A 25,788-nucleotide genomic window follows, 5' to 3' on the forward strand; every position below is an offset into this window, starting at 1 on the left:
GAGAAAACTAAGGTTAGTTGAGAGCTAGCTAATATTACTGAGGAGAAAACTAAGTTTAGTGAAGAGCTAGCTAATATTACTGAGGAGAGAACTAAGGTTAGTGCAAAGCTAGCTAATATTACTGAGGAGAAAACTAAGGTTAGTTGACAGCTAGCTAATATTACTGAGGAGAAAACTAAGGTTAGTGCAGAGCTAGCTAATATTACTGAGGAGAAAATTAAGGTTAGTGCAGAGCTAGCTAATATTACTGAGGAGAAAACTAAGGTTAGTGCAGAGCTAGCTAATATTACTGAGGAGAATACTAAGGTTAGTTGACAGCTAGCTAATGTTACTGAGGAGAAAACTAAGGTTAGCGCACAGCTAGCTAATATTACTGAGGAGAAAGCTAAGGTTTGCACAGAGCTAACTAATATTACTGAGGAAAGAACTAAGGTTAGCGCAGAGCTAGCTAATATTACTGAGGAGAAAACTAAAGCTAGTGCAGAGCTAGCTAATATTACTGAGAAGAGAACTAAGTTTAGTGCAGAACTAGCTAATATTACTGAGGAGAAAACTAAGGTTAGCACAGAGCTAGCTAGTATTACTGAGGAAAGAACTAAGGTTAGCGCAGAGGTAGCTAATAGTATCGAGGAGAAAACTAAGGTTAGCGCAGAGCTAGCTACTAATACTGAGGAGAAAACTAAGGTTAGCGCAGAGCTAGCTAATATTACTGAGGAGAGAACTAAGTTTAGCGCAGAGCTAGCTAATATTACTGAGGAGAGAACTAAGGTTAGTAGAGAGCTAGCTAATATTACTGAGGAGAAATCTAAGGTTAGTGCAGAGCTAGCTAATATTACTGAGGAGAAAACTAAGTTTAGCGCAGAGTTAGCTAATATTACTGAGGAGAAAACTAAGTTTAGTGCAGAGTTAGCTAATATTACTGAGGAGAAAACTAAGTTTATTGCAGAGCTAGCTAATATTACTGAGGAGAGAACTAAGGTTAGTGCAGAGCTAGCTAATATTACTGAGGAGAAAACTAAGTTTAGTGCAGAGCTAGCTAATATTACTGAGGAGAAAACTAAGGTTAGTGGAGAGCTAGCTAATATTACTGAGGAGAGAACTAAGGTTAGTGCAGAGCTAGCTAATATTACTGAGGAGAAAACTAAGGTTAGTGGAGAGCTAGCTAATATTACTGAGGAGAAAACTAACATTAGTGCAGAACTAGCTAATATTACTGAGGAGAAAACTAAGGTTAGTGAAGAGCTAGCTAATATTACTGAGGAGAAAACTAAGTTTAGTGCAGAGTTAGCTAATATTACTGAGGAGAGAACTAAGGTTAGTAGAGAGCTAGCTAATATTACTGAGGAGAAAACTAAGGTTAGTGCAGAGCTAGCTAATAACACTGAGGAGAAAACTAAGTTTAGTGCAGAGCTAGCTAATATAACTGAGGAGAAAACTAAGGTTAGTGCAGAGTTAGCTAATATTACTGAGGAGAGAACTAAGGTTAGTAGAGACCTAGCTAATATTACTAAGGAGAAAACTAAGGTTAGTGCAGAGCTAGCTAATATTACTGAGGAGAAAACTAAGTTTAGTGCAGAGCTAGCTAATATTACTGAGGAGAAAACTAAGGTTAGTGGAGAGCTAGCTAATATTACTGAGGAGAGAACTAAGTTTAGTGCAGAGTTAGCTAATATTACTGAGGAGAGAATCAAGGTTAGTAGAGAGCTAGCTAATATTACTGAGGAGAAAACTAAGGTTAGTGCAGAGCTAGCTAATAACACTGAGGAGAAAACTAAGTTTAGTGCAGAGCTAGCTAATATAACTGAGGAGAAAACTAAGGTTAGTGCAGAGTTAGCTAATATTACTGAGGAGAGAACTAAGGTTAGTAGAGACCTAGCTAATATTACTAAGGAGAAAACTAAGGTTAGTGCAGAGCTAGCTAATATTACTGAGGAGAAAACTAAGATTAGTGCAGAGCTAGCTAATATTACTGAGGATAAAATTAAGGTTAGTGCAGAGCTAGCTAATATTACTGAGAAGAAAACTAAGGTTAGTTGAGAGTTAGCTAATATTACTGAGGAGAGAACTAAGGTTAGTAGAGAGCTAGCTAATATTACTGAGGAGAAAACTAAGTTTAGTGCAGAGCTAGCTAATGTTACTGAGGAGAAAACTAAGGTTAGTGCAGAGCTAGCTAATATTACTGAGGAGAAAATTAAGGTTAGTGCAGAGCTAGCTAATATTAATGAGGAGAAAACTAAGGTTAGTGCAGAACTAGGTAATATTACTGAGGAGAAAACTAAGGTTTGCACAGAGCTAACTAATATTACTGAGGAAAGAACTAAGGTTAGCACAGAGCTAGCTAATATTACTGAGGAGAAAACTAAAGCTAGTGCAGAGCTAGCTAATATTACTGAGGAGAGAACTAAGTTTAGCGCAGAGCTAGCTAATATTACTGAGGAGAGAACTAAGGTTAGTAGAGAGCTAGCTAATATTACTGAGGAGAAATCTAAGGTTAGTGCAGAGCTAGCTAATATTACTGAGGAGAAAACTAAGTTTAGCGCAGAGTTAGCTAATATTACTGAGGAGAAAACTAAGTTTAGTGCAGAGTTAGCTAATATTACTGAGGAGAAAACTAAGTTTATTGCAGAGCTAGCTAATATTACTGAGGAGAGAACTAAGGTTAGTGCAGAGCTAGCTAATATTACTGAGGAGAAAACTAAGTTTAGTGCAGAGCTAGCTAATATTACTGAGGAGAAAACTAAGGTTAGTGGAGAGCTAGCTAATATTACTGAGGAGAGAACTAAGGTTAGTGCAGAGCTAGCTAATATTACTGAGGAGAAAACTAAGGTTAGTGGAGAGCTAGCTAATATTACTGAGGAGAAAACTAACATTAGTGCAGAACTAGCTAATATTACTGAGGAGAAAACTAAGGTTAGTGAAGAGCTAGCTAATATTACTGAGGAGAAAACTAAGTTTAGTGCAGAGTTAGCTAATATTACTGAGGAGAGAACTAAGGTTAGTAGAGAGCTAGCTAATATTACTGAGGAGAAAACTAAGGTTAGTGCAGAGCTAGCTAATAACACTGAGGAGAAAACTAAGTTTAGTGCAGAGCTAGCTAATATAACTGAGGAGAAAACTAAGGTTAGTGCAGAGTTAGCTAATATTACTGAGGAGAGAACTAAGGTTAGTAGAGACCTAGCTAATATTACTAAGGAGAAAACTAAGGTTAGTGCAGAGCTAGCTAATATTACTGAGGAGAAAACTAAGTTTAGTGCAGAGCTAGCTAATATTACTGAGGAGAAAACTAAGGTTAGTGGAGAGCTAGCTAATATTACTGAGGAGAGAACTAAGTTTAGTGCAGAGTTAGCTAATATTACTGAGGAGAGAATCAAGGTTAGTAGAGAGCTAGCTAATATTACTGAGGAGAAAACTAAGGTTAGTGCAGAGCTAGCTAATAACACTGAGGAGAAAACTAAGTTTAGTGCAGAGCTAGCTAATATAACTGAGGAGAAAACTAAGGTTAGTGCAGAGTTAGCTAATATTACTGAGGAGAGAACTAAGGTTAGTAGAGACCTAGCTAATATTACTAAGGAGAAAACTAAGGTTAGTGCAGAGCTAGCTAATATTACTGAGGAGAAAACTAAGATTAGTGCAGAGCTAGCTAATATTACTGAGGATAAAATTAAGGTTAGTGCAGAGCTAGCTAATATTACTGAGAAGAAAACTAAGGTTAGTTGAGAGTTAGCTAATATTACTGAGGAGAGAACTAAGGTTAGTAGAGAGCTAGCTAATATTACTGAGGAGAAAACTAAGTTTAGTGCAGAGCTAGCTAATGTTACTGAGGAGAAAACTAAGGTTAGTGCAGAGCTAGCTAATATTACTGAGGAAAAAACTAAGGTTAGTTGAGAGCTAGCTAATATTAATGAGGAGAAAACTAAGCTTAGTGCAGAGCTAGCTAATATTACTGAGAAGAAAACTAAGGTTAGTTGAGAGCTAGCTAATATTACTGAGGAGAAAACTAAGTGTAGTGCAGAGCTAGCTAATATTACTGAGGAGAAAACTGAGGTTAGTGCAGAGCTAGCTAATATTACTGAGGAGAAAATTAAGGTTAGTGCAGAGCTAGCTAATATTACTGAGGAGAAAACTAAGGTTAGTGCAGAACTAGGTAATATTACTGAGGAGAAAACTAAGGTTTGCACAGAGCTAACTAATATTACTGAGGAAAGAACTAAGGTTAGCACAGAGCTAGCTAATATTACTGAGGAGAAAACTAAAGCTAGTGCAGAGCTAGCTAATATTACTGAGAAGAGAACTAAGTTTAGTGCAGAACTAGCTAATATTACTGAGGAGAAAACTAAGGTTAGCACAGAGCTAGCTAGTATTACTGAGGAAAGAACTAAGGTTAGCGCAGAGGTAGCTAATAGTATCGAGGAGAAAATTAAGGTTAGCGCACAGCTAGCTACTAATACTGAGGAGAAAACTAAGGTTAGCGCAGAGCTAGCTAATATTACTGAGGAGAGAACTAAGTTTAACGCAGAGCTAGCTAATATTACTGAGGAGAGAACTAAGGTTAGTAGAGAGCTAGCTAATATTACTGAGGAGAAAACTAAGGTTAGTGCAGAGCTAGCTAATATTACTGAGGAGAAAACTAAGTTTAGTGCAGAGTTAGCTAATATTACGGAGGAGAGAACTAAGGTTAGTGGAGAGCTAGCTAATATTACTGAGGAGAAAACTAAGGTTAGTGCAGAGCTAGCTAATATTACTGAGGAGAAAACTAAGTTTAGTGCAGAGCTAGCTAATATTACTGAGGAGAAAACTAAGTTTAGTGCAGAGTTAGCTAATATTACTGAGGAGAAAACTAAGTTTAGTGCAGAGTTAGCTAATATTACTGAGGAGAGAACTAAGTTTATTGCAGAGCTAGCTAATATTACTGAGGATAAAACTAAGCTTAGTGCAGAGCTAGCTAATATTACTGAGGAGAGAACTAAGCTTAGTGGAGAGCTAGCTAATATTACTGAGGAGAAAACTAAGGTTAGTGCACAGCTAGCTAATATTACTGAGGAGAAAACTAAGTTTAGTGCAGAGCTAGCTAATATTACTGAGGAGAAAACTAAGGTTAGTGCAGAGCTAGCTAATATTACTGAGAAGAAAACTAAGGTTAGTTGAGAGCTAGCTAATATTACTGAGAAGAAAACTAAGGTTAGTTCAGAGCTAGCTAATATTACTGAGGAGAAAACTAAGGTTAGTTGAGAGCTAGCTAATATTACTGAGGAGAAAACTAAGGTTAGTTGAGAGCTAGCTAATATTACTGAGGAGAAAACTAAGGTTAGTTGAGAGCTAGCTAATATTACTGAGGAGAAAACTAAGGTTAGTGCAAAGCTAGCTAATATTACTGAGGAGAAAACTAAGGTTAGTGCAGAGCTAGCTAATATTACTGAGGAGAAAACTAAGGTTAGTGCAGAGCTAGCTAATATTACTAAGGAGAAAATTAAGGTTAGTGCAGAGCTAGCTAATATTACTGAGGAGAAAACTAAGGTTAGTGCAGAGCTAGCTAATAATACTGAGGAGAATACTAAGGTTAGTTGACAGCTAGCTAATGTTACTCAGGAGAAAACTAAGGTTAGCGCAGAGCTAGCTAATATTACTGAGGAGAAAGCTAAGGTTTGCACAGAGCTAACTAATATTACTGAGGAAAGAACTAAGGTTAGCGCAGAGCTAGCTAATATTACTGAGGAGAAAACTAAAGCTAGTGCAGAGCTAGCTAATATTACTGAGAAGAGAACTAAGTTTAGTGCAGAACTAGCTAATATTACTGAGGAGAAAACTAAGGTTAGCACAGAGCTAGCTAGTATTACTGAGGAAAGAACTAAGGTTAGCGCAGAGGTAGCTAATAGTATCGAGGAGAAAACTAAGGTTAGCGCAGAGCTAGCTACTAATACTGAGGAGAAAACTAAGGTTAGCGCAGAGCTAGCTAATATTACTGAGGAGAGAACTAAGTTTAGCGCAGAGCTAGCTAATATTACTGAGGAGAGAACTAAGGTTAGTAGAGAGCTAGCTAATGTTACTCAGGAGAAAACTAAGGTTAGTGCAGAGCTAGCTAATATTACTGAGGAGAAAACTAAGTTTAGTGCAGAGTTAGCTAATATTACTGAGGAGAGAACTAAGGTTAGTGGAGAGCTAGCTAATATTACTGAGGAGAAAACTAAGGTTAGTGCAGAGCTAGCTAATATTACTGAGGAGAAAACTAAGGTTAGTGCAGAGCTAGCTAATATTACTGAGGAGAAAACTAAGGTTAGTTGAGAGCTAGCTAATATTACTGAGGAGAAAACTACGGTTAGCACAGAGATAGCTAATATTACTGAGGAGAAAACTAAGTTTAGTGCAGAGCTAGCTAATATTACTGAGGAGAAAACTAAGGTTAGTTGAGAGCTAGCTAATATTACTGAGGAGAAAACTAAGGTTAGTTGAGAGCTAGCTAATATTACTGAGGAGAAAACTAAGGTTAGTGCAGAGCTAGCTAATATTACTGAGGAGAAAACTAAGTGTAGTGCAGAGCTAGCTTATATTACTGAGGAAAAAACTAAGGTTAGTTGAGAGCTAGCTAATATTACTGAGGAGAAAACTAAGTTTAGTGCAGAACTAGGTAATATTACTGAGGAGAAAACTGAGGTTAGTTGAGAGCTAGCTAATATTACTGAGGAGAAAACTACGGTTAGCACAGAGATAGCTAATATTACTGAGGAGAAAACTAAGTTTAGTGCAGAGCTAGCTAATATTACTGAGAAGAAAACTAAGCTTAGTTGAGAGCTAGCTAATATTACTGAGGAGAAAACTAAGCTTAGTGCAGAGCTAGCTAATATTACTGAGAAGAAAACTAAGGTTAGTTGAGAGCTAGCTAATATTACTGAGGAGAAAACTAAGGTTAGTGAAGAGCTAGCTAATATTACTGAGGAGAAAACTAAGGTTAGCGCAGAGATAGCTAATATTACTGAGGAGAGAACTAAGCTTAGTGGAGAGCTAGCTAATATTACTGAGGATAAAACTAAGGTTAGTGCAGAGCTAGCTAATATTACTGAGGAGAAAACTAAGGTTTGCGCAGAGCTAACTAATATTACTGAGGAAAGAACTAAGGTTAGCGCAGAGCTAGCTAATATTACTGTGGAGAAAACTAAGGTTAGTGCAGAGCTAGCTAATATTACTGAGGAGAGAACTAAGCTTAGTGCAGAGCTAGCTAATATTACTGAGGAGAGAACTAAGCTTAGTGGAGAGCTAGCTAATATTACTGAGGAGAAAACTAAGGTTAGTGCAGAGCTAGCTAATATTACTGAGGAGAAAACTAAGATTAGTGCAGAGCTAGCTAATATTACTGAAGATAAAACTAAGGTTAGTGCAGAGCTAGCTAATATTACTGAGAAGAAAACTAAGGTTAGTTGAGAGCTAGCTAATATTACTGAGGAGAAAACAAAGTTTAGTTGAGAGCTAGCTAATATTACTGAGGAGAAAACTGAGGTTAGTTGAGAGCTAGCTAATATTACTGAGGAGAAAACTACGGTTAGCGCAGAGATAGCTAATATTACTGAGGAGAAAACTAAGTTTAGTGCAGAGCTAGCTAATATTACTGAGGAGAAAACTAAGTTTAGTGCAGAGCTAGCTAATATTACTGAAGAGAAAACTAAGGTTAGTTGAGAGCTAGCTAATATTACTGAGGAGAAAACTAAGTTTAGTGCAGAGCTAGCTAATGTTACTGAGGAGAAAACTAAGGTTAGTGCAGAGCTAGCTAATATTACTGAGGAAAAAACTAAGGTTAGTTGAGAGCTAGCTAATATTAATGAGGAGAAAACTAAGCTTAGTGCAGAGCTAGCTAATATTACTGAGAAGAAAACTAAGGTTAGTTGAGAGCTAGCTAATATTACTGAGGAGAAAACTAAGGTTAGTGAAGAGCTAGGTAATATTACTGAGGAGAGAACTAAGCTTAGTGGAGAGCTAGCTAATATTACTGAGGATAAAACTAAGCTTAGTGCAGAGCTAGCTAATATTACTGAGGAGAGAACTAAGCTTAGTGGAGAGCTAGCTAATATTACTGAGGAGAAAACTAAGGTTAGTGCACAGCTAGCTAATATTACTGAGGAGAAAACTAAGGTTAGTGCAGAGATAGCTAATATTACTGAGGAGAAAACTAAGTTTAGTGAAGAGCTAGGTAATATTACTGAGGAGAGAACTAAGCTTAGTGGAGATCTAGCTAATATTACTGAGGATAAAACTAAGCTTAGTGCAGAGCTAGCTAATATTACTGAGGAGAGAACTAAGCTTAGTGGAGAGCTAGCTAATATTACTGAGGAGAAAACTAAGGTTAGTGCACAGCTAGCTAATATTACTGAGGAGAAAACTAAGATTAGTGCAGAGCTAGCTAATATTACTGAGGATAAAACTAAGGTTAGTGCAGAGCTAGCTAATATTACTGAGAAGAAAACTAAGGTTAGTTGAGAGCTTGCTAATATTACTGAGAAGAAAACTAAGGTTAGTTGAGAGCTAGCTAATATTACTGAGGAGAAAACTAAGGTTAGTTGAGAGCTAGCTAATATTACTGAGGAGAAAACTAAGGTTAGTTGAGAGCTAGCTAATATTACTGAGGAGAAAACTAAGGTTAGTTGAGAGCTAGCTAATATTACTGAGGAGAAAACTAAGTTTAGTGAAGAGCTAGCTAATATTACTGAGGAGAGAACTAAGGTTAGTGCAAAGCTAGCTAATATTACTGAGGAGAAAACTAAGGTTAGTGCAGAGCTAGCTAATATTACTGAGGAGAAAACTAAGGTTAGTGCAGAGCTAGCTAATATTACTGAGGAGAAAATTAAGGTTAGTGCAGAGCTAGCTAATATTACCGAGGAGAAAACTAAGGTTAGTGCAGAGCTAGCTAATATTACTGAGGAGAATACTAAGGTTAGTTCACAGCTAGCTAATGTTACTGAGGAGAAAACTAAGGTTAGCGCAGAGCTAGCTAATATTACTGAGGAGAAAGCTAAGGTTTGCACAGAGCTAACTAATATTACTGAGGAAAGAACTAAGGTTAGCGCAGAGCTAGCTAATATTACTGAGGAGAAAACTAAAGCTAGTGCAGAGCTAGCTAATATTACTGAGAAGAGAACTAAGTTTAGTGCAGAACTAGCTAATATTACTGAGGAGAAAACTAAGGTTAGCACAGAGCTAGCTAGTATTACTGAGGAAAGAACTAAGGTTAGCGCAGAGGTAGCTAATAGTATCGAGGAGAAAACTAAGGTTAGCGCAGAGCTAGCTACTAATACTGAGGAGAAAACTAAGGTTAGCGCAGAGCTAGCTAATATTACTGAGGAGAGAACTAAGTTAAGCGCAGAGCTAGCTAATATTACTGAGGAGAACTAAGGTTAGTAGAGAGCTAGCTAATATTACTGAGGAGAAAACTAAGGTTAGTGCAGAGCTAGCTAATATTACTGAGGAGAAAACTAAGTTTAGTGCAGAGTTAGCTAATATTACTGAGGAGAGAACTAAGGTTAGTGGAGAGCTAGCTAATATTACTGAGGAGAGAACTAAGGTTAGTGCAGAGCTAGCTAATATTACTGAGGAGAAAACTAAGGTTAGTGCAGAGCTAGCTAATATTACTGAGGAGAGAACTAAGGTTAGTGCAGAGCTAGCTAATATTACTGAGGAGAAAACTAAGGTTAGTGCAGAGTTAGCTAATATTACTGAGGAGAAAACTAAGTTTAGTGCAGAGTTAGCTAATATTACTGAGGAGAGAACTAAGTTTATTGCAGAGCTAGCTAATATTACTGAGGAGAGAACTAAGGTTAGTGCAGAGCTAGCTAATATTACTGAGGAGAAAACTAAGTTTAGTGCAGAGCTAGCTAATATTACTGAGGAGAAAACTAAGGTTAGTGGAGAGCTAGCTAATATTACTGAGGAGAGAACTAAGGTTAGTGCAGAGCTAGCTAATATTACTGAGAAGAAAACTAAGGTTAGTTGAGAGCTAGCTAATATTACTGAGGAGAAAACTAAGGTTAGTGAAGAGCTAGCTAATATTACTGAGGAGAAAACTAAGGTTAGCGCAGAGATAGCTAATATTACTGAGGAGAGAACTAAGCTTAGTGGAGAGCTAGCTAATATTACTGAGGATAAAACTAAGGTTAGTGCAGAGCTAGCTAATATTACTGAGGAGAAAACTAAGGTTTGCGCAGAGCTAACTAATATTACTGAGGAAAGAACTAAGGTTAGCGCAGAGCTAGCTAATATTACTGTGGAGAAAACTAAGGTTAGTGCAGAGCTAGCTAATATTACTGAGGAGAAAACTAAGATTAGTGCAGAGCTAGCTAATATTACTGAAGATAAAACTAAGGTTAGTGCAGAGCTAGCTAATATTACTGAGGAGAAAACTAAGGTTTGCGCAGAGATAGCTAATATTACTGAGGAGAGAACTAAGCTTAGTGCAGAGCTAGCTAATATTACTGAGGATAAAACTAAGGTTAGTGCAGAGCTAGCTAATATTACTGAGGAGAAAACTAAGGTTTGCGCAGAGCTAACTAATATTACTGAGGAAAGAACTAAGGTTAGCGCAGAGCTAGCTAATATTACTGTGGAGAAAACTAAGGTTAGTGCAGAGCTAGCTAATATTACTGAGGAGAAAACTAAGATTAGTGCAGAGCTAGCTAATATTACTGAAGATAAAACTAAGGTTAGTGCAGAGCTAGCTAATATTACTGAGAAGAAAACTAAGGTTAGTTGAGAGCTTGCTAATATTACTGAGGAGAAAACTAAGTTTATTGCAGAGCTAGCTAATGTTACTGAGGAGAAAACTAAGGTTAGTGCAGAGCTAGCTAATATTACTGAGGAGAAAACTAAGGTGAGTTGAGAGCTAGCTAATATTACTGAGGAGAAAACAAAGTTTAGTTGAGAGCTAGCTAATATTACTGAGGAGAAAACTGAGGTTAGTTGAGAGCTAGCTAATATTACTGAGGAGAAAACTACGGTTAGCGCAGAGATAGCTAATATTACTGAGGAGAAAACTAAGTTTAGTGCAGAGCTAGCTAATATTACTGAGGAGAAAACTAAGTTTAGTGCAGAGCTAGCTAATATTACTGAAGAGAAAACTAAGGTTAGCTGAGAGCTAGCTAATATTACTGAGGAGAAAACTAAGTTTAGTGCAGAGCTAGCTAATGTTACTGAGGAGAAAACTAAGGTTAGTGCAGAGCTAGCTAATATTACTGAGGAAAAAACTAAGGTTAGTTGAGAGCTAGCTAATATTAATGAGGAGAAAACTAAGCTTAGTGCAGAGCTAGCTAATATTACTGAGAAGAAAACTAAGGTTAGTTGAGAGCTAGCTAATATTACTGAGGAGAAAACTAAGGTTAGTGAAGAGATAGCTAATATTACTGAGGAGAGAACTAAGCTTAGTGGAGAGCTAGCTAATATTACTGAGGAGAAAACTAAGGTTAGTGCAGAGATAGCTAATATTACTGAGGAGAAAACTAAGTTTAGTGAAGAGCTAGGTAATATTACTGAGGAGAGAACTAAGCTTAGTGGAGAGCTAGCTAATATTACTGAGGATAAAACTAAGCTTAGTGCAGAGCTAGCTAATATTACTGAGGAGAGAACTAAGCTTAGTGGAGAGCTAGCTAATATTACTGAGGAGAAAACTAAGGTTAGTGCACAGCTAGCTAATATTACTGAGGAGAAAACTAAGGTTAGTGCAGAGATAGCTAATATTACTGAGGAGAAAACTAAGTTTAGTGAAGAGCTAGGTAATATTACTGAGGAGAGAACTGAGCTTAGTGGAGAGCTAGCTAATATTACTGAGGATAAAACTAAGCTTAGTGCAGAGCTAGCTAATATTACTGAGGAGAGAACTAAGCTTAGTGGAGAGCTAGCTAATATTACTGAGGAGAAAACTAAGGTTAGTGCACAGCTAGCTAATATTACTGAGGAGAAAACTAAGATTAGTGCAGAGCTAGCTAATATTACTGAGGATAAAACTAAGGTTAGTGCAGAGCTAGCTAATATTACTGAGAAGAAAACTAAGGTTAGTTGAGAGCTAGCTAATATTACTGAGAAGAAAACTAAGGTTAGTTGAGAGCTAGCTAATATTACTGAGGAGAAAACTAAGGTTAGTTGAGAGCTAGCTAATATTACTGAGGAGAAAACTAAGGTTAGTTGAGAGCTAGCTAATATTACTGAGGAGAAAACTAAGGTTAGTTGAGAGCTAGCTAATATTACTGAGGAGAAAACTAAGTTTAGTGAAGAGCTAGCTAATATTACTGAGGAGAGAACTAAGGTTAGTGCAAAGCTAGCTAATATTACTGAGGAGAAAACTAAGGTTAGTGCAGAGCTAGCTAATATTACTGAGGAGAAAACTAAGGTTAGTGCAGAGCTAGCTAATATTACTGAGGAGAAAATTAAGGTTAGTGCAGAGCTAGCTAATATTACCGAGGAGAAAACTAAGGTTAGTGCAGAGCTAGCTAATATTACTGAGGAGAATACTAAGGTTAGTTCACAGCTAGCTAATGTTACTGAGGAGAAAACTAAGGTTAGCGCAGAGCTAGCTAATATTACTGAGGAGAAAGCTAAGGTTTGCACAGAGCTAACTAATATTACTGAGGAAAGAACTAAGGTTAGCGCAGAGCTAGCTAATATTACTGAGGAGAAAACTAAAGCTAGTGCAGAGCTAGCTAATATTACTGAGAAGAGAACTAAGTTTAGTGCAGAACTAGCTAATATTACTGAGGAGAAAACTAAGGTTAGCACAGAGCTAGCTAGTATTACTGAGGAAAGAACTAAGGTTAGCGCAGAGGTAGCTAATAGTATCGAGGAGAAAACTAAGGTTAGCGCAGAGCTAGCTACTAATACTGAGGAGAAAACTAAGGTTAGCGCAGAGCTAGCTAATATTACTGAGGAGAGAACTAAGTTAAGCGCAGAGCTAGCTAATATTACTGAGGAGAACTAAGGTTAGTAGAGAGCTAGCTAATATTACTGAGGAGAAAACTAAGGTTAGTGCAGAGCTAGCTAATATTACTGAGGAGAAAACTAAGTTTAGTGCAGAGTTAGCTAATATTACTGAGGAGAGAACTAAGGTTAGTGGAGAGCTAGCTAATATTACTGAGGAGAGAACTAAGGTTAGTGCAGAGCTAGCTAATATTACTGAGGAGAAAACTAAGGTTAGTGCAGAGCTAGCTAATATTACTGAGGAGAGAACTAAGGTTAGTGCAGAGCTAGCTAATATTACTGAGGAGAAAACTAAGGTTAGTGCAGAGTTAGCTAATATTACTGAGGAGAAAACTAAGTTTAGTGCAGAGTTAGCTAATATTACTGAGGAGAGAACTAAGTTTATTGCAGAGCTAGCTAATATTACTGAGGAGAGAACTAAGGTTAGTGCAGAGCTAGCTAATATTACTGAGGAGAAAACTAAGTTTAGTGCAGAGCTAGCTAATATTACTGAGGAGAAAACTAAGGTTAGTGGAGAGCTAGCTAATATTACTGAGGAGAGAACTAAGGTTAGTGCAGAGCTAGCTAATATTACTGAGGAGAAAACTAAGTTTAGTGCAGAGCTAGCTAATATTACTGAGGAGAAAACTAACATTAGTGGAGAGCTAGCTAATATTACTGAGGAGAAAACTAACATTAGTGCAGAACTAGCTAATATTACTGAGGAGAAAACTAAGGTTAGTGAAGAGCTAGCTAATATTACTGAGGAGAAAACTAAGTTTAGTGCAGAGTTAGCTAATATTACTGAGGAGAGAACTAAGGTTAGTAGAGAGCTAGCTAATATTACTGAGGAGAAAACTAAGGTTAGTGCAGAGCTAGCTAATAACACTGAGGAGAAAACTAAGGTTAGTGCAGAGTTAGCTAATATTACTGAGGAGAGAACTAAGGTTAGTAGAGACCTAGCTAATATTACTAAGGAGAAAACTAAGGTTAGTGCAGAGCTAGCTAATATTACTGAGGAGAAAACTAAGATTAGTGCAGAGTAGCTAATATTACTGAGGATAAAATTAAGGTTATTGCAGAGCTAGCTAATATTACTGAGAAGAAAACTAAGGTTAGTTGAGAGTTAGCTAATATTACTGAGGAGAGAACTAAGGTTAGTAGAGAGCTAGCTAATATTACTGAGGAGAAAACTAAGGTTAGTGCAGAGCTAGCTAATATTACTGAGGAGAAAACTAAGTTTAGTTAAGAGCTAGCTAATATTACTGAGGAGAAAACTTTGTTTAGTGCAGAGCTAGCTAATATTACTGGGAAGAAAACTAAATTTAGTGCAGAGCTAGCTAATATTACTGAGGAGAAAACTAAGTTTAGTGCAGAGCTATCTAATATTACTGAGGAGAAAACTAAGGTTAGTTGAGAGCTAGATAATATTACTGAGGAGAAAACTAAGGTTAGTTGAGAGCTAGCTAATATTACTGAGGAGAAAACTAAGTTTAGTTGAGAGCTAGCTAATATTACTGAGGAGAAAACTAAGTTTAGTGCAGAGCTAGCTAATGTTACTGAGGAGAAAACTAAGGTTAGTGCAGAGCTAGCTAATATTACTGAGGAGAAAACTACGGTTAGCGCAGAGATAGCTAATATTACTGAGGAGAAAACTAAGTTTAGTGCAGAGCTAGCTAATATTACTGAGGAGAAAACTAAGGTTAGTTGAGAGCTAGCTAATATTACTGAGGAGAAAACTAAGTTTAGTGAAGAGCTAGCTAATATTACTGAGGAGAGAACTAAGGTTAGTGCAAAGCTAGCTAATATTACTGAGGAGAAAACTAAGGTTAGTGCAGAGCTAGCTAATATTACTGAGGAGAAAACTAAGGTTAGTGCAGAGCTAGCTAATATTACTGAGGAGAAAACTAAGGTTAGTGCAGAGCTAGCTAATATTACTGAGGAGAATACTAAGGTTAGTTGACAGCTAGCTAATGTTACTGAGGAGAAAACTAAGGTTAGCGCAGAGCTAGCTAATATTACTGAGGAGAAAACTAAGGCTAGTGCAGAGCTAGCTAATATTACTGAGAAGAGAACTAAGTTTAGTGCAGAACTAGCTAATATTACTGAGGAGAAAACTAAGGTTAGCGCAGAGCTAGCTATTATTACTGAGGAAAGAACTAAGGTTAGCGCAGAGGTAGCTAATAGTACCGAGGAGAAAACTAAGGTTAGCGCAGAGTTAGCTACTAATACTGAGGAGAAAACTAAGGTTAGCGCAGAGCTAGCTAATATTACTGAGGAGAAAACTAAGTTTAGCGCAGAGCTAGCTAATATTACTGAGGAGAGAACTAAGGTTAGTAGAGAGCTAGCTAATATTACTGAGGAGAAAACTAAGGTTAGTGCAGAGCTAGCTAATATTACTGAGGAGAAAACTAAGTTTAGTGCAGAGTTAGCTAATATTACTGAGAGAACTAAGGTTAGTGGAGAGCTAGCTAATATTACTGAGGAGAAAACTAAGTTTAGTGCAGAGTAGGGTTGCAACGGTATGAGATTTTCACGGTATGATAACCGTCTCGGAAAATACCGCGGTATCACGGTTATCACGGTATCACAGTTTGTTACATATATTATTAAACTGACCCTTAAAGAAATTACAACAAAGGTTTTTTGTTCAATTAACTATTTATTGTAGAAACTACACCATCAGGTGAAGGAAACCATGTTTTTCCACTACTCTTAAGGCCATTAAGAGTGTATATATATAAAAAAGTTGGTATATAACCAGATACTGCAGAAAGAGGGGATTTATTTCTGACATGATCCTCACAATAGAGATTTCTATTTTAAGGCTTTCATACCTTAAAACCTTCAACATATGAAAAACAGGCACGTCAGAATTTGAAAATAAACGCATGTAAATGAATGGCGTCTTTCACATCCAGTCCGGCCAGGACCTTTACACGGACACGTGTATCCATCGTAGCACGCACTTCACGCCTGTACCTGCGTGCCCAAATTTCGGATAACTCAGCGCTTTTGCGGGCGCTTACCGCATGGGTTGTGCACGACTACAAAGAGGTTTTTATTTATGTTCAGATTAAAATTATAAACTGAACACATACTTTGCGCTGCACAGCGGGGTGGTGTTTTCGAAGATGGGAGAACAGGTTTGATGTATTTCCTCCTTTAGCTGTGACTTTACGGCCACATTGATTACAAGCTTGTTGATTACAAGATTACAAGTCTGTTTTCAGGCTGTTTGAATGAGCGAAATATGATCAGAATTATGTTAATTAACACTAACATAGAAGCATAGAACTATTATTTAATTAAAATGATTTTTAAGAACAGCTAAACACAGTGCGGAGAAGTTCACGTGCGAGAGAGAGAGACACAGAGAGAGAGAGACAGAGAGAGAGAGAGAGAGATTTGCGTGTTCTGATGTGAGCTACTCACAGGTAAAGGTTCTCTTTTATCTCCTCGTGCTCATTTTAGTCCAATACATAATTCTGCAGTTTCTCAGTGTTTTCTGTCGTATTTTGCGGCTAGCGCGAGCGCTTACAACTAACACCGCGGGCCGCGAGGTGCTGCCGCGCTGCCGCTGTTGTGCCGAATCCGACTCCCTGCTCAATCCGACTCCCGCTTCGCGGACAGAATCAGCACAACACCTCCCGCTGTAGAACTGCGGGAGTGAAACAGCGCTTATAAATAAGTTAGTTAAGTTTCACTTTCAGTTTTCGTTATTTGTTTCGTTTTCATTAACAATAATAATTGTTAATGAAGCTCTAGTCTGATGCACTTTCTGCCGTTCTCACCGCTGTGTGCTGAGTAGCTGAAGCGGAGCAGAGTTGCGCATGCGCGGGTGAGTTTCTCCGCTGGCTTGCGTTTTACCGGTAATAAGCAAAAACACACGGTATGATAACCGTGCATTTTAATACCACGGTATACCGTGAAACCGGTTACCGCTGCAACCCTAGTGCAGAGCTAGCTAATATTACTGAGGAGAGAACTAAGGTTAGTGCAGAGCTAGCTAAAATTACTGAGGAGAAAACTAAGTTTAGTGCAGAGCTAGCTAATATTACTGAGGAGAAAACTAAGGTTAGTGGAGAGCTAGCTTATATTACTGAGGAGAAAACTAACATTAGTGCAGAACTAGCTAATATTACTGAGGAGAAAACTAAGGTTAGTGAAGAGCTAGCTAATATTATTGAGGAGAAAACTAAGTTTAGTGCAGAGCTAGCTAATATTACTGAGGAGAAAACTAAGTTTAGTGCAGAGCTAGCTAATATTACTGAGGAGAAAACTAAGGTTAGTGCAAAGCTAGCTAATAACACTGAGGAGAAAACTAAGGTTAGTGGAGAGCTAGCTAATAACACTGAGGAGAAAACTAAGGTTAGTGCAGAGCTAGCTAATATTACTGAGAAGAAAACTAAGGTTAGTGGAGAGCTAGCTAATATTACTGAGGAGAAAACTAAGGTTAGTGCAGAGCTAGCTAATATTACTGAGGAGAATACTAAGGTTAGTTGACAGCTAGCTAATGTTACTGAGGAGAACACTAAGGTTAGCGCAGAGCTAGCTAATATTACTGAGGATAAAACTAAGGTTAGTGCAGAGCTAGCTAATATTACTGAGAAGAAAACTAAGGTTAGTTGAGAGCTAGCTAATATTACTGAGGAGAAAACTAAGGTTAGTTGAGAGCTAGCTAATATTACTGAGGAGAAAACTAAGGTTAGTTGAGAGCTAGCTAATATTACTGAGGAGAAAACTAACTTTAGTGCAGAGCTAGCTAATATTACTGAGGAGAAAACTAAGTTTAGCGCAGAGCTAGCTAATATTACTGAGGAGAGAACTAAGCTTAGTGGAGAGCTAGCTAATATTACTGAGGAGAAAACTAAGGTTAGTGCACAGCTAGCTAATATTACTGAGGAGAAAACTAAGGTTAGTTGAGAGCTAGCTAATATTACTGAGGAGAAAACTAAGGTTAGTTGAGAGCTAGCTAATATTACTGAGGAGAAAACTAAGGTTAGTTGAGAGCTAGCTAATATTACTGAGGAGAAAACTAAGGTTAGTTGAGAGCTAGCTAATATTACTGAGGAGAAAACTAAGGTTAGTTGAGAGCTAGCTAATATTACTGAGGAGAAAACTAAGGTTAGTTGAGAGCTAGCTAATATTACTGAGGAGAAAACTAAGGTTAGTGCAGAGCTAGCTAATATTACTGAGGAGAATACTAAGGTTAGTTGACAGCTAGCTAATGTTACTGAGGAGAACACTAAGGTTAGCGCAGAGCTAGCTAATATTACTGAGGATAAAACTAAGGTTAGTGCAGAGCTAGCTAATATTACTGAGAAGAAAACTAAGGTTAGTTGAGAGCTAGCTAATATTACTGAGGAGAAAACTAAGGTTAGTTGAGAGCTAGCTAATATTACTGAGGAGAAAACTAAGGTTAGTTGAGAGCTAGCTAATATTACTGAGGAGAAAACTAAGGTTAGTTGAGAGCTAGCTAATATTACTGAGGAGAAAACTAAGGTTAGTTGAGAGCTAGCTAATATTACTGAGGAGAAAACTAAGGTTAGTTGAGAGCTAGCTAATATTACTGAGGAGAAAACTAAGGTTAGTTGAGAGCTAGCTAATATTACTGAGGAGAAAACTAAGGTTAGTTGAGAGCTAGCTAATATTACTGAGGAGAAAACTAAGGTTAGTGCAGAGCTAGCCAATATTACTGAGGAGAATACTAAGGTTAGTTGACAGCTAGCTAATGTTACTGAGGAGAAAACTAAGGTTAGCGCAGAGCTAGCTAATATTACTGAGGAGAAAACTAAGGCTAGTGCAGAGCTAGCTAATATTACTGAGAAGAGAACTAAGTTTAGTGCAGAACTAGCTAATATTACTGAGGAGAAAACTAAGGTTAGCGCAGAGCTAGCTAATATTACTGAGGAAAGAACTAAGGTTAGCGCAGAGGTAGCTAATAGTACCGAGGAGAAAACTAAGGTTAGCGCAGAGCTAGCTACTAATACTGAGGAGAAAACTAAGGTTAGCGCAGAGCTAGCTAATATTACTGAGGAGAGAACTAAGTTTAGCGCAGAGCTAGCTAATATTACTGAGGAGAGAACTAAGGTTAGTAGAGAGCTAGCTAATATTACTGAGGAGAAAACTAAGGTTAGTGCAGAGCTAGCTAATATTACTGAGGAGAAAACTAAGTTTAGTGCAGAGTTAGCTAATATTACTGAGGAGAGAACTAAGGTTAGTGGAGAGCTAGCTAATATTACTGAGGAGAAAACTAAGTTTAGTGCAGAGCTAGCTAATATTACTGAGGAGAGAACTAAGGTTAGTGCAGAGCTAGCTAAAATTACTGAGGAGAAAACTAAGTTTAGTGCAGAGCTAGCTAATATTACTGAGGAGAAAACTAAGGTTAGTGGAGAGCTAGCTTATATTACTGAGGAGAAAACTAACATTAGTGCAGAACTAGCTAATATTACTGAGGAGAAAACTAAGGTTAGTGAAGAGCTAGCTAATATTATTGAGGAGAAAACTAAGTTTAGTGCAGAGCTAGCTAATATTACTGAGGAGAAAACTAAGTTTAGTGCAGAGCTAGCTAATATTACTGAGGAGAAAACTAAGGTTAGTGCAGAGCTAGCTAATAACACTGAGGAGAAAACTAAGGTTAGTGGAGAGCTAGCTAATAACACTGAGGAGAAAACTAAGGTTAGTGCAGAGCTAGCTAATATTACTGAGAAGAAAACTAAGGTTAGTGGAGAGCTAGCTAATATTACTGAGGAGAAAACTAAGGTTAGTGTAGAGCTAGCTAATATTACTGAGGAGAAAACTAACTTTAGTGCAGAGCTAGCTAATATTACTGAGGAGAAAACTAAGTTTAGCGCAGAGATAGGTAATATTACTGAGGAGAGAACTAAGCTTAGTGGAGAGCTAGCTAATATTACTGAGGATAAAACTAAGCTTAGTGCAGAGCTAGCTAATATTACTGAGGAGAGAACTAAGCTTAGTGCAGAGCTAGCTAATATTACTGAGGAGAAAACTAAGGTTAGTTGAGAGCTAGCTAATATTACTGAGGAGAAAACTAAGGTTAGTTGAGAGCTCTGCTCTGCACTCCCTGCTCTGCACTCTGCTACTCTGGTCTGTTGGTTTGCTCTTCTGGTGGTGTGGTTAGCTTGCTCAAATCCTCTTCACTTTTCTCTGTTTTCTTCTCTTTTACTCTCTTCACACTTACTAATCCACTTTTAGTCTGCTTTCTCTTTGCTCTACACACCTATTAATCCACTCTCAGTCTACTTTTATAGACTTTTTTCCTCAGATGCTGGATTAGCTGCTGCAGTTTGTTTGTGTAAGTTCTTAATTTCAACTGAAACAAGGTGAGTGCTTTTTTATCATGGCTACTGCTGAGGTTTACTCTTGTTTAGACTGTGGCATGTATAGCTTAGAGCCCTTGTCCACCGATAGTGGTAAAAATAGTGGTATTTGTACTAAGTGTGAGATAGTTAGCACCTTGGTGGATAAGGTGAATAAGTTAGAGCTGCACATCCGGGGTTTAATAAGGGATAGACAGCAGGATTCACTGTTAGCAGCCCCGGGTGTCTCAGGGAGAGATAGTACCCCCTCGACTCCGGCCTTAGAGCCCTCACAGCGGGGCGAATGGGTAACGTCTCGGCGGCATAGTCGAAAGGCTAGGGCTAATGCTAACGCAAAGGCCACAGCCAGCCCACCTGAACACCACGCTCCCCCAGTTCACGTGTCAAACAGGTTTGCCCCGCTCAGTGAAGCACCCGCTGAGGAGCCTGTTAAAGGTACTCTGGTGATAGGAGATTCTATCGTCCGACACGTGAAATTAGCTACTCCTTTAGGGGCACCAGCGGCAACAGTTATTTGTTTACCGGGAGCCAGAGCACCGGACATTAGTGGCAACCTTAGGTTAGGGAATAGGAGATATTCGAGGGTAGTAATTCATGTAGGGGCCAATGATATCCGTCTGCGGCAGTCTGAAGTAACTAAGGCTAATGTTAAAGAGGTGATTAAACAGGCCCAGACGCTGTCCGAAGAGGTAATCTGCTCTGGCCCCATCCCAATGAGGCGTGGTGATGAAGCTTACAGCAGGCTTTCTTCACTGAACCGCTGGATGTCCAAGTGGTGTGCAGAAAATCATGTGGGCTTTATAGACAACTGGCTACAGTTTGAGGGCAAGCCTGGGCTGTTAGGTAGGGATGGTGTCCACCCCACGCGGGAGGGTGCTGCCTTACTTTCATGCAGCATAGCTCATAGTCTTTTAGCTAGTCGGCAGAGTAGTGTTAGAAGCTGCTGACAATCCAGAGCCGGGACCAGGCCGCAGACAGAGAGGCTTAACCAACCGTCTGCGAGCTGCAAAGAGACGTTACCTAGGAACCAGTATATTCAGACTGTGTCTGTCCCCCGAGTCAAACAAAAACATCAAAAAACTCAAACAGTTAATCTAAATAACTTAACTTATATTAAACAATCATATCCAGACTGTAGCACTAACACTTCAAACCTAAAGATTGGTTTACTTAATATCAGATCTCTAAATTCAAAAGCAGTTCTAGTGAATGAAATGATAATTGATCAGAACTTCGATGTTCTGTGCCTTACAGAAACCTGGATCAGGCCAAATGAATATGTAGCATTAAATGAAGCCGCCCCTGCAGGCTATAATTATATACACAATCCGAGATTGTCCGGTAGAGGAGGTGGGGTCTGCATACTTTTCCGAAATACCTTAGTTAGCAATCAGAAACACTATGATAATTTTACTTCTTTTGAGCTTCTTTACACCAGTATAATTAATCCAGTTACAAAAAAGAATGCATTTACTTTAATTAACATCTACAGACCACCAGGGCCCTATTTAGAATTTTTAAAAGAATTTAGTGATTTTGTCACAGACTTAGCAGTAAGTAATGATAAAGTGATTATAGTTGGAGACTTCAACATTCATTTCGAAAAATTGGATGATCCACTAAAAAAGGCATTTACATCAATTTTAGACTCAGTTGGTATTATTCAAAATATAACAGGACCTACTCATTACTGTAATCATACTCTGGATTTAGTTTTGACCCTGGGTGTGAGCATAGATAACCTGAATATTCATTCTCAAACCTCCGCAATTTCAGATCATTACCTTATTTCATTTAAATTACATCTCAGTCATAATATATGTACATCCCCTAGCTACTCTGTAAAACGTTCAATTACGCCTTTTACAGCCCAACAATTTACAGATAAGCTTCCAGACTTATCAACTATAATGTACTTTCCTGTAGACCCAGTAGAACTAGATAAATTAACCGAAGGTTTAGAAAATACCTTTCGCTCTACCTTAGATGTGGTAGCACCCTTTAAACATAAAATTGAGAGACACAAAAAGCTTGCACCGTGGTACAATGATCAAACTCGTACCTTAAAGCAATTAGTACGAAATTTAGAGCGTAAATATCGATCAACTAAATTGGAAGTGTTTCACTCTGCATGGAAAGATAGTCTTGTTAAATATAGAAAAGAACTTAATAAAGCCCGCTCAGCGTATCTGGCCTCACAGATCGAGATAAATAAAAATAATCCTAGAGTTCTCTTTAGTGTTATTTCCAAATTAACTAAAAGCCAGGCAGGTACTGAACCTCAGATTCCAGCCATTCACACCAGCAACGCATTTATGGACTTCTTTGATAGTAAAATTGAAAACATTCGGGATAAAATTAAACAGATAAATATTACATCCTCTCTATCATCTGGTCTGGCTGATCTAGAACAAAACCCTGTCACCGAAGTTAGGTTGGAAGTCTTTAACCCACTTCCACAGCTAGAACTAGAGAAAATTATCTCCTCTTCAAACAGCACAACCTGCACACTTGATGCAGTTCCGACAAAATTACTAAAACAGGTACTACCAGATTTAATAAAACCGCTGTTAATAATAGTAAACTCATCGCTGACCCTAGGCCATGTACCCAAAGCCTTTAAAACGGCTGTAATTAAACCTCTGATCAAGAAACCAAATCTTGATCCTAGTGTACTGTTTAACTATAGACCTATTTCAAATTTACCGTTCATTTCTAAGATCTTAGAAAAAGCTGTGGCCCAACAACTTTGCTCTTACCTGCAAAGAAACCAGATCTATGAAAAATTTCAATCTGGATTTAGGCCTTATCATAGCACTGAGACAGCTTTAGTTAGAATAACAAACGATCTACTTATAGCCGCTGACCAAGGCTGTGTTTCCCTACTGGTACTTCTGGATCTGAGCGCAGCCTTTGATACAATAGATCATACTATCCTTTTAGAAAGATTAGAGAACATGGTCGGTGTAACTGGAACTGCCTTAGCATGGTTTAAATCATACTTAACCGATCGTTATCAGTTTGTGAGGATAAATGATATGTCTTCCAGTTATACCAAGGTAAGATATGGAATTCCACAAGGCTCTATATTAGGACCGTTATTATTTACATTATATATGCTCCCACTGGGCAAAGTTATTAGAAAACATGATGTAAATTTTCATTGTTATGCCGATGACACTCAGCTCTTCATATCAGCCAAACCTGATGACAGAGTGAGATTAAAGAAAATCGAGGATTGTGTAAAAGATGTGAAATTGTGGATGTCTCACAACTTTCTCCTATTAAATAGTGATAAAACAGAAGTTCTTCTACTAGGCCCCAAAGCTGCTAGAAATAAATTATCAGACTTAATGCTAAATCTGGCCGACTTCTCAGTCACCCCTGGTTCAGCAGCTAAAAATCTTGGAGTTATTATAGATTCAGATCTAGCATTCGATAAACACATATCTAATGTTACTAGAACAGCTTTTCTACACCTCCGTAATATTGCCAAGCTAAGAAATTCCCTATCACTGCATGACGCAGAAAAATTAGTACATGCCTTTATTACCTCAAGGCTAGATTATTGTAATGCGCTACTGTCTGGATGTTCCAGCAGTAACTTAAATAAACTTCAGCTAGTTCAAAATGCTGCAGCCAGGGTCCTTACTAAAACTAGAAAATTTGACCATATTAGTCCAGTCCTATCAGCACTGCACTGGCTTCCAGTCAAATTCCGCATAGACTATAAAATTCTCCTGTTAACGTATAAAGCCCTACACGGGCTCGCTCCTGAGTATTTACGAGACCTCATCTCCTACTATGAACCACCGCAATTACTTAGATCTCAGGGTGCTGGTTTCTTAGTAGTTCCTAAAATTCAGAAGAGCTCTGCAGGAGGAAGAGCTTTCTCTTATAAAGCGCCCCAACTCTGGAATAATCTCCCCGAATATGTTCGGGACTCAGACACAGTCTCAATCTTTAAGTCTAGACTGAAAACATTCTTGTTTAGTTTAGCTTTTGGTAATTAATGTTTTTCCCTTTAGATAAGGCTGCAGATTCAGGGGTTCATGGACAGAGGAAATTGTGGTAAACTGAGATGCTGGCGCTGCTGTTCTCCCACTGCACACGGTCACTCAGGTTTGTGGACGGTGGAGTGGGTGGATGCTGGTGTTTCAGGGAGCCTCCATGTCTATGTTACCTTCTGGCTCTCTCCCTTTAGTTAGGCTGTTTTATTTAGATCTGCCGGAGTCATTAGCCACAGTCTGATAATGTTTTATATTCTCTGTTTTACATAAATCCAGTTAAAACTAATTCCATCTCTCTGCCTTCCTCCGAGTTACTGACTGCCCACCTGTCTGACCCGATACTGATGGATGTTGGACCCTCAGGCTCTCATGTCCCCTGTCCGGCCAGACTGATGGAAGTTTCTGAAGTCAGCTCTTCTCCATCACCCACTACAGATCAGCTGCTCATCAACTATCTCACTCTCTAAGCCATTAGTGGCACTGCTATACACCTGAATATATAAAACCTATGTGGCTGTACAAAATGAATTTAAAAGCCGTTTGACCAGTGGTAGGATGGTCCCCCCTTAAATGTGAGTCTTGGTCCTCCCGAGGTTTCTTCCTCCTCCTCCAGCTCTGAGGGAGTTTTTCCTTGCCTCCGCGCTCACTGGGGGTTCTGTATTCTGTATTCTGTATTTTCTATGTTTAATGTTTTGCCTGACCTTTTTCTTTGATCATGTTTCTGTAAAGCTGCTTTGTGCCAACACCAGTTGTAAAAAGCGCTATACAAATAAATTTGATTTGATTTGATTTGAGCTAGCTAATATTACTGAGGAGAAAACTAAGGTTAGTTGAGAGCTAGCTAATATTACTGAGGAGAAAACTAAGTTTAGTGAAGAGCTAGCTAATATTACTGAGGAGAGAACTAAGGTTAGTGCAAAGCTAGCTAATATTACTGAGGAGAAAACTAAGGTTAGTGCAGAGCTAGCTAATATTACTGAGGAGAAAACTAAGGTTAGTGCAGAGCTAGCTAATATTACTGAGGAGAAAACTAAGGTTAGTGCAGAGCTAGCTAATATTACTGAGGAGAATACTAAGGTTAGTTGACAGCTAGCTAATGTTACTGAGGAGAAAACTAAGGTTAGCGCAGAGCTAGCTAATATTACTGAGGAGAAAACTAAGGCTAGTGCAGAGCTAGCTAATATTACTGAGAAGAGAACTAAGTTTAGTGCAGAACTAGCTAATATTACTGAGGAGAAAACTAAGGTTAGCGCAGAGCTAGCTAATATTACTGAGGAAAGAACTAAGGTTAGCGCAGAGGTAGCTAATAGTACCGAGGAGAAAACTAAGGTTAGCGCAGAGCTAGCTACTAATACTGAGGAGAAAACTAAGGTTAGCGCAGAGCTAGCTAATATTACTGAGGAGAGAACTAAGTTTAGCGCAGAGCTAGCTAATATTACTGAGGAGAGAACTAAGGTTAGTAGAGAGCTAGCTAATATTACTGAGGAGAAAACTAAGGTTAGTGCAGAGCTAGC

At 38.3% G+C, this 25,788-nt stretch overlaps 3 protein-coding genes and 1 long non-coding RNA gene across 13 annotated transcripts in view; 2 read left to right on the forward strand and 2 right to left on the reverse strand.

The window, feature by feature from the left end:
* The window catches only part of LOC111191213 (nuclear factor 7, ovary-like), a 430,228-nt gene that overhangs the window by 382,102 nt on the left and 22,338 nt on the right, over nt 1-25,788 (reverse strand). The gene's annotated exons all lie outside the window — the stretch shown is intronic.
* Nucleotides 1-25,788, reverse strand: part of LOC111190634 (E3 ubiquitin-protein ligase TRIM39-like) — a 419,370-nt gene that overhangs the window by 349,494 nt on the left and 44,088 nt on the right. The gene's annotated exons all lie outside the window — the stretch shown is intronic.
* Nucleotides 1-25,788, forward strand: part of LOC125803919 (uncharacterized) — a 112,288-nt gene that overhangs the window by 44,780 nt on the left and 41,720 nt on the right. The gene's annotated exons all lie outside the window — the stretch shown is intronic.
* LOC125803904 (uncharacterized) lies at nt 59-23,325 on the forward strand. 4 transcript variants are annotated; one of them, XM_049482637.1, is made up of 5 exons: nt 59-96; nt 5,347-6,018; nt 13,743-13,826; nt 17,251-18,132; nt 18,637-23,325. In XM_049482637.1, the coding sequence occupies exon 5, from the start codon at nt 20,285-20,287 to the stop codon at nt 21,209-21,211; it is 927 nt and encodes a 308-aa protein (XP_049338594.1). In that variant the 5' UTR covers nt 59-96; nt 5,347-6,018; nt 13,743-13,826; nt 17,251-18,132; nt 18,637-20,284; the 3' UTR covers nt 21,212-23,325. The 4 variants fall into 4 exon arrangements, with proteins under 4 accessions (XP_049338594.1, XP_049338595.1, XP_049338596.1 ...); XM_049482638.1 differs by having other exon boundaries at nt 17,251-17,418; XM_049482639.1 differs by lacking the exon at nt 13,743-13,826 and having other exon boundaries at nt 14,078-18,132.

Source organism: Astyanax mexicanus, chromosome 8, assembly GCF_023375975.1.
Source record: "Astyanax mexicanus isolate ESR-SI-001 chromosome 8, AstMex3_surface, whole genome shotgun sequence".
Lineage (NCBI taxonomy): Eukaryota > Metazoa > Chordata > Actinopteri > Characiformes > Acestrorhamphidae > Astyanax > Astyanax mexicanus.

Excerpts from the sequence above, each read along its gene's own strand:
- LOC125803904 (XM_049482637.1), top strand. The coding sequence starts at position 20,285 with ATGGCTACTGCTGAGGTTTACTCTTGTTTAGACTGTGGCATGTATAGC.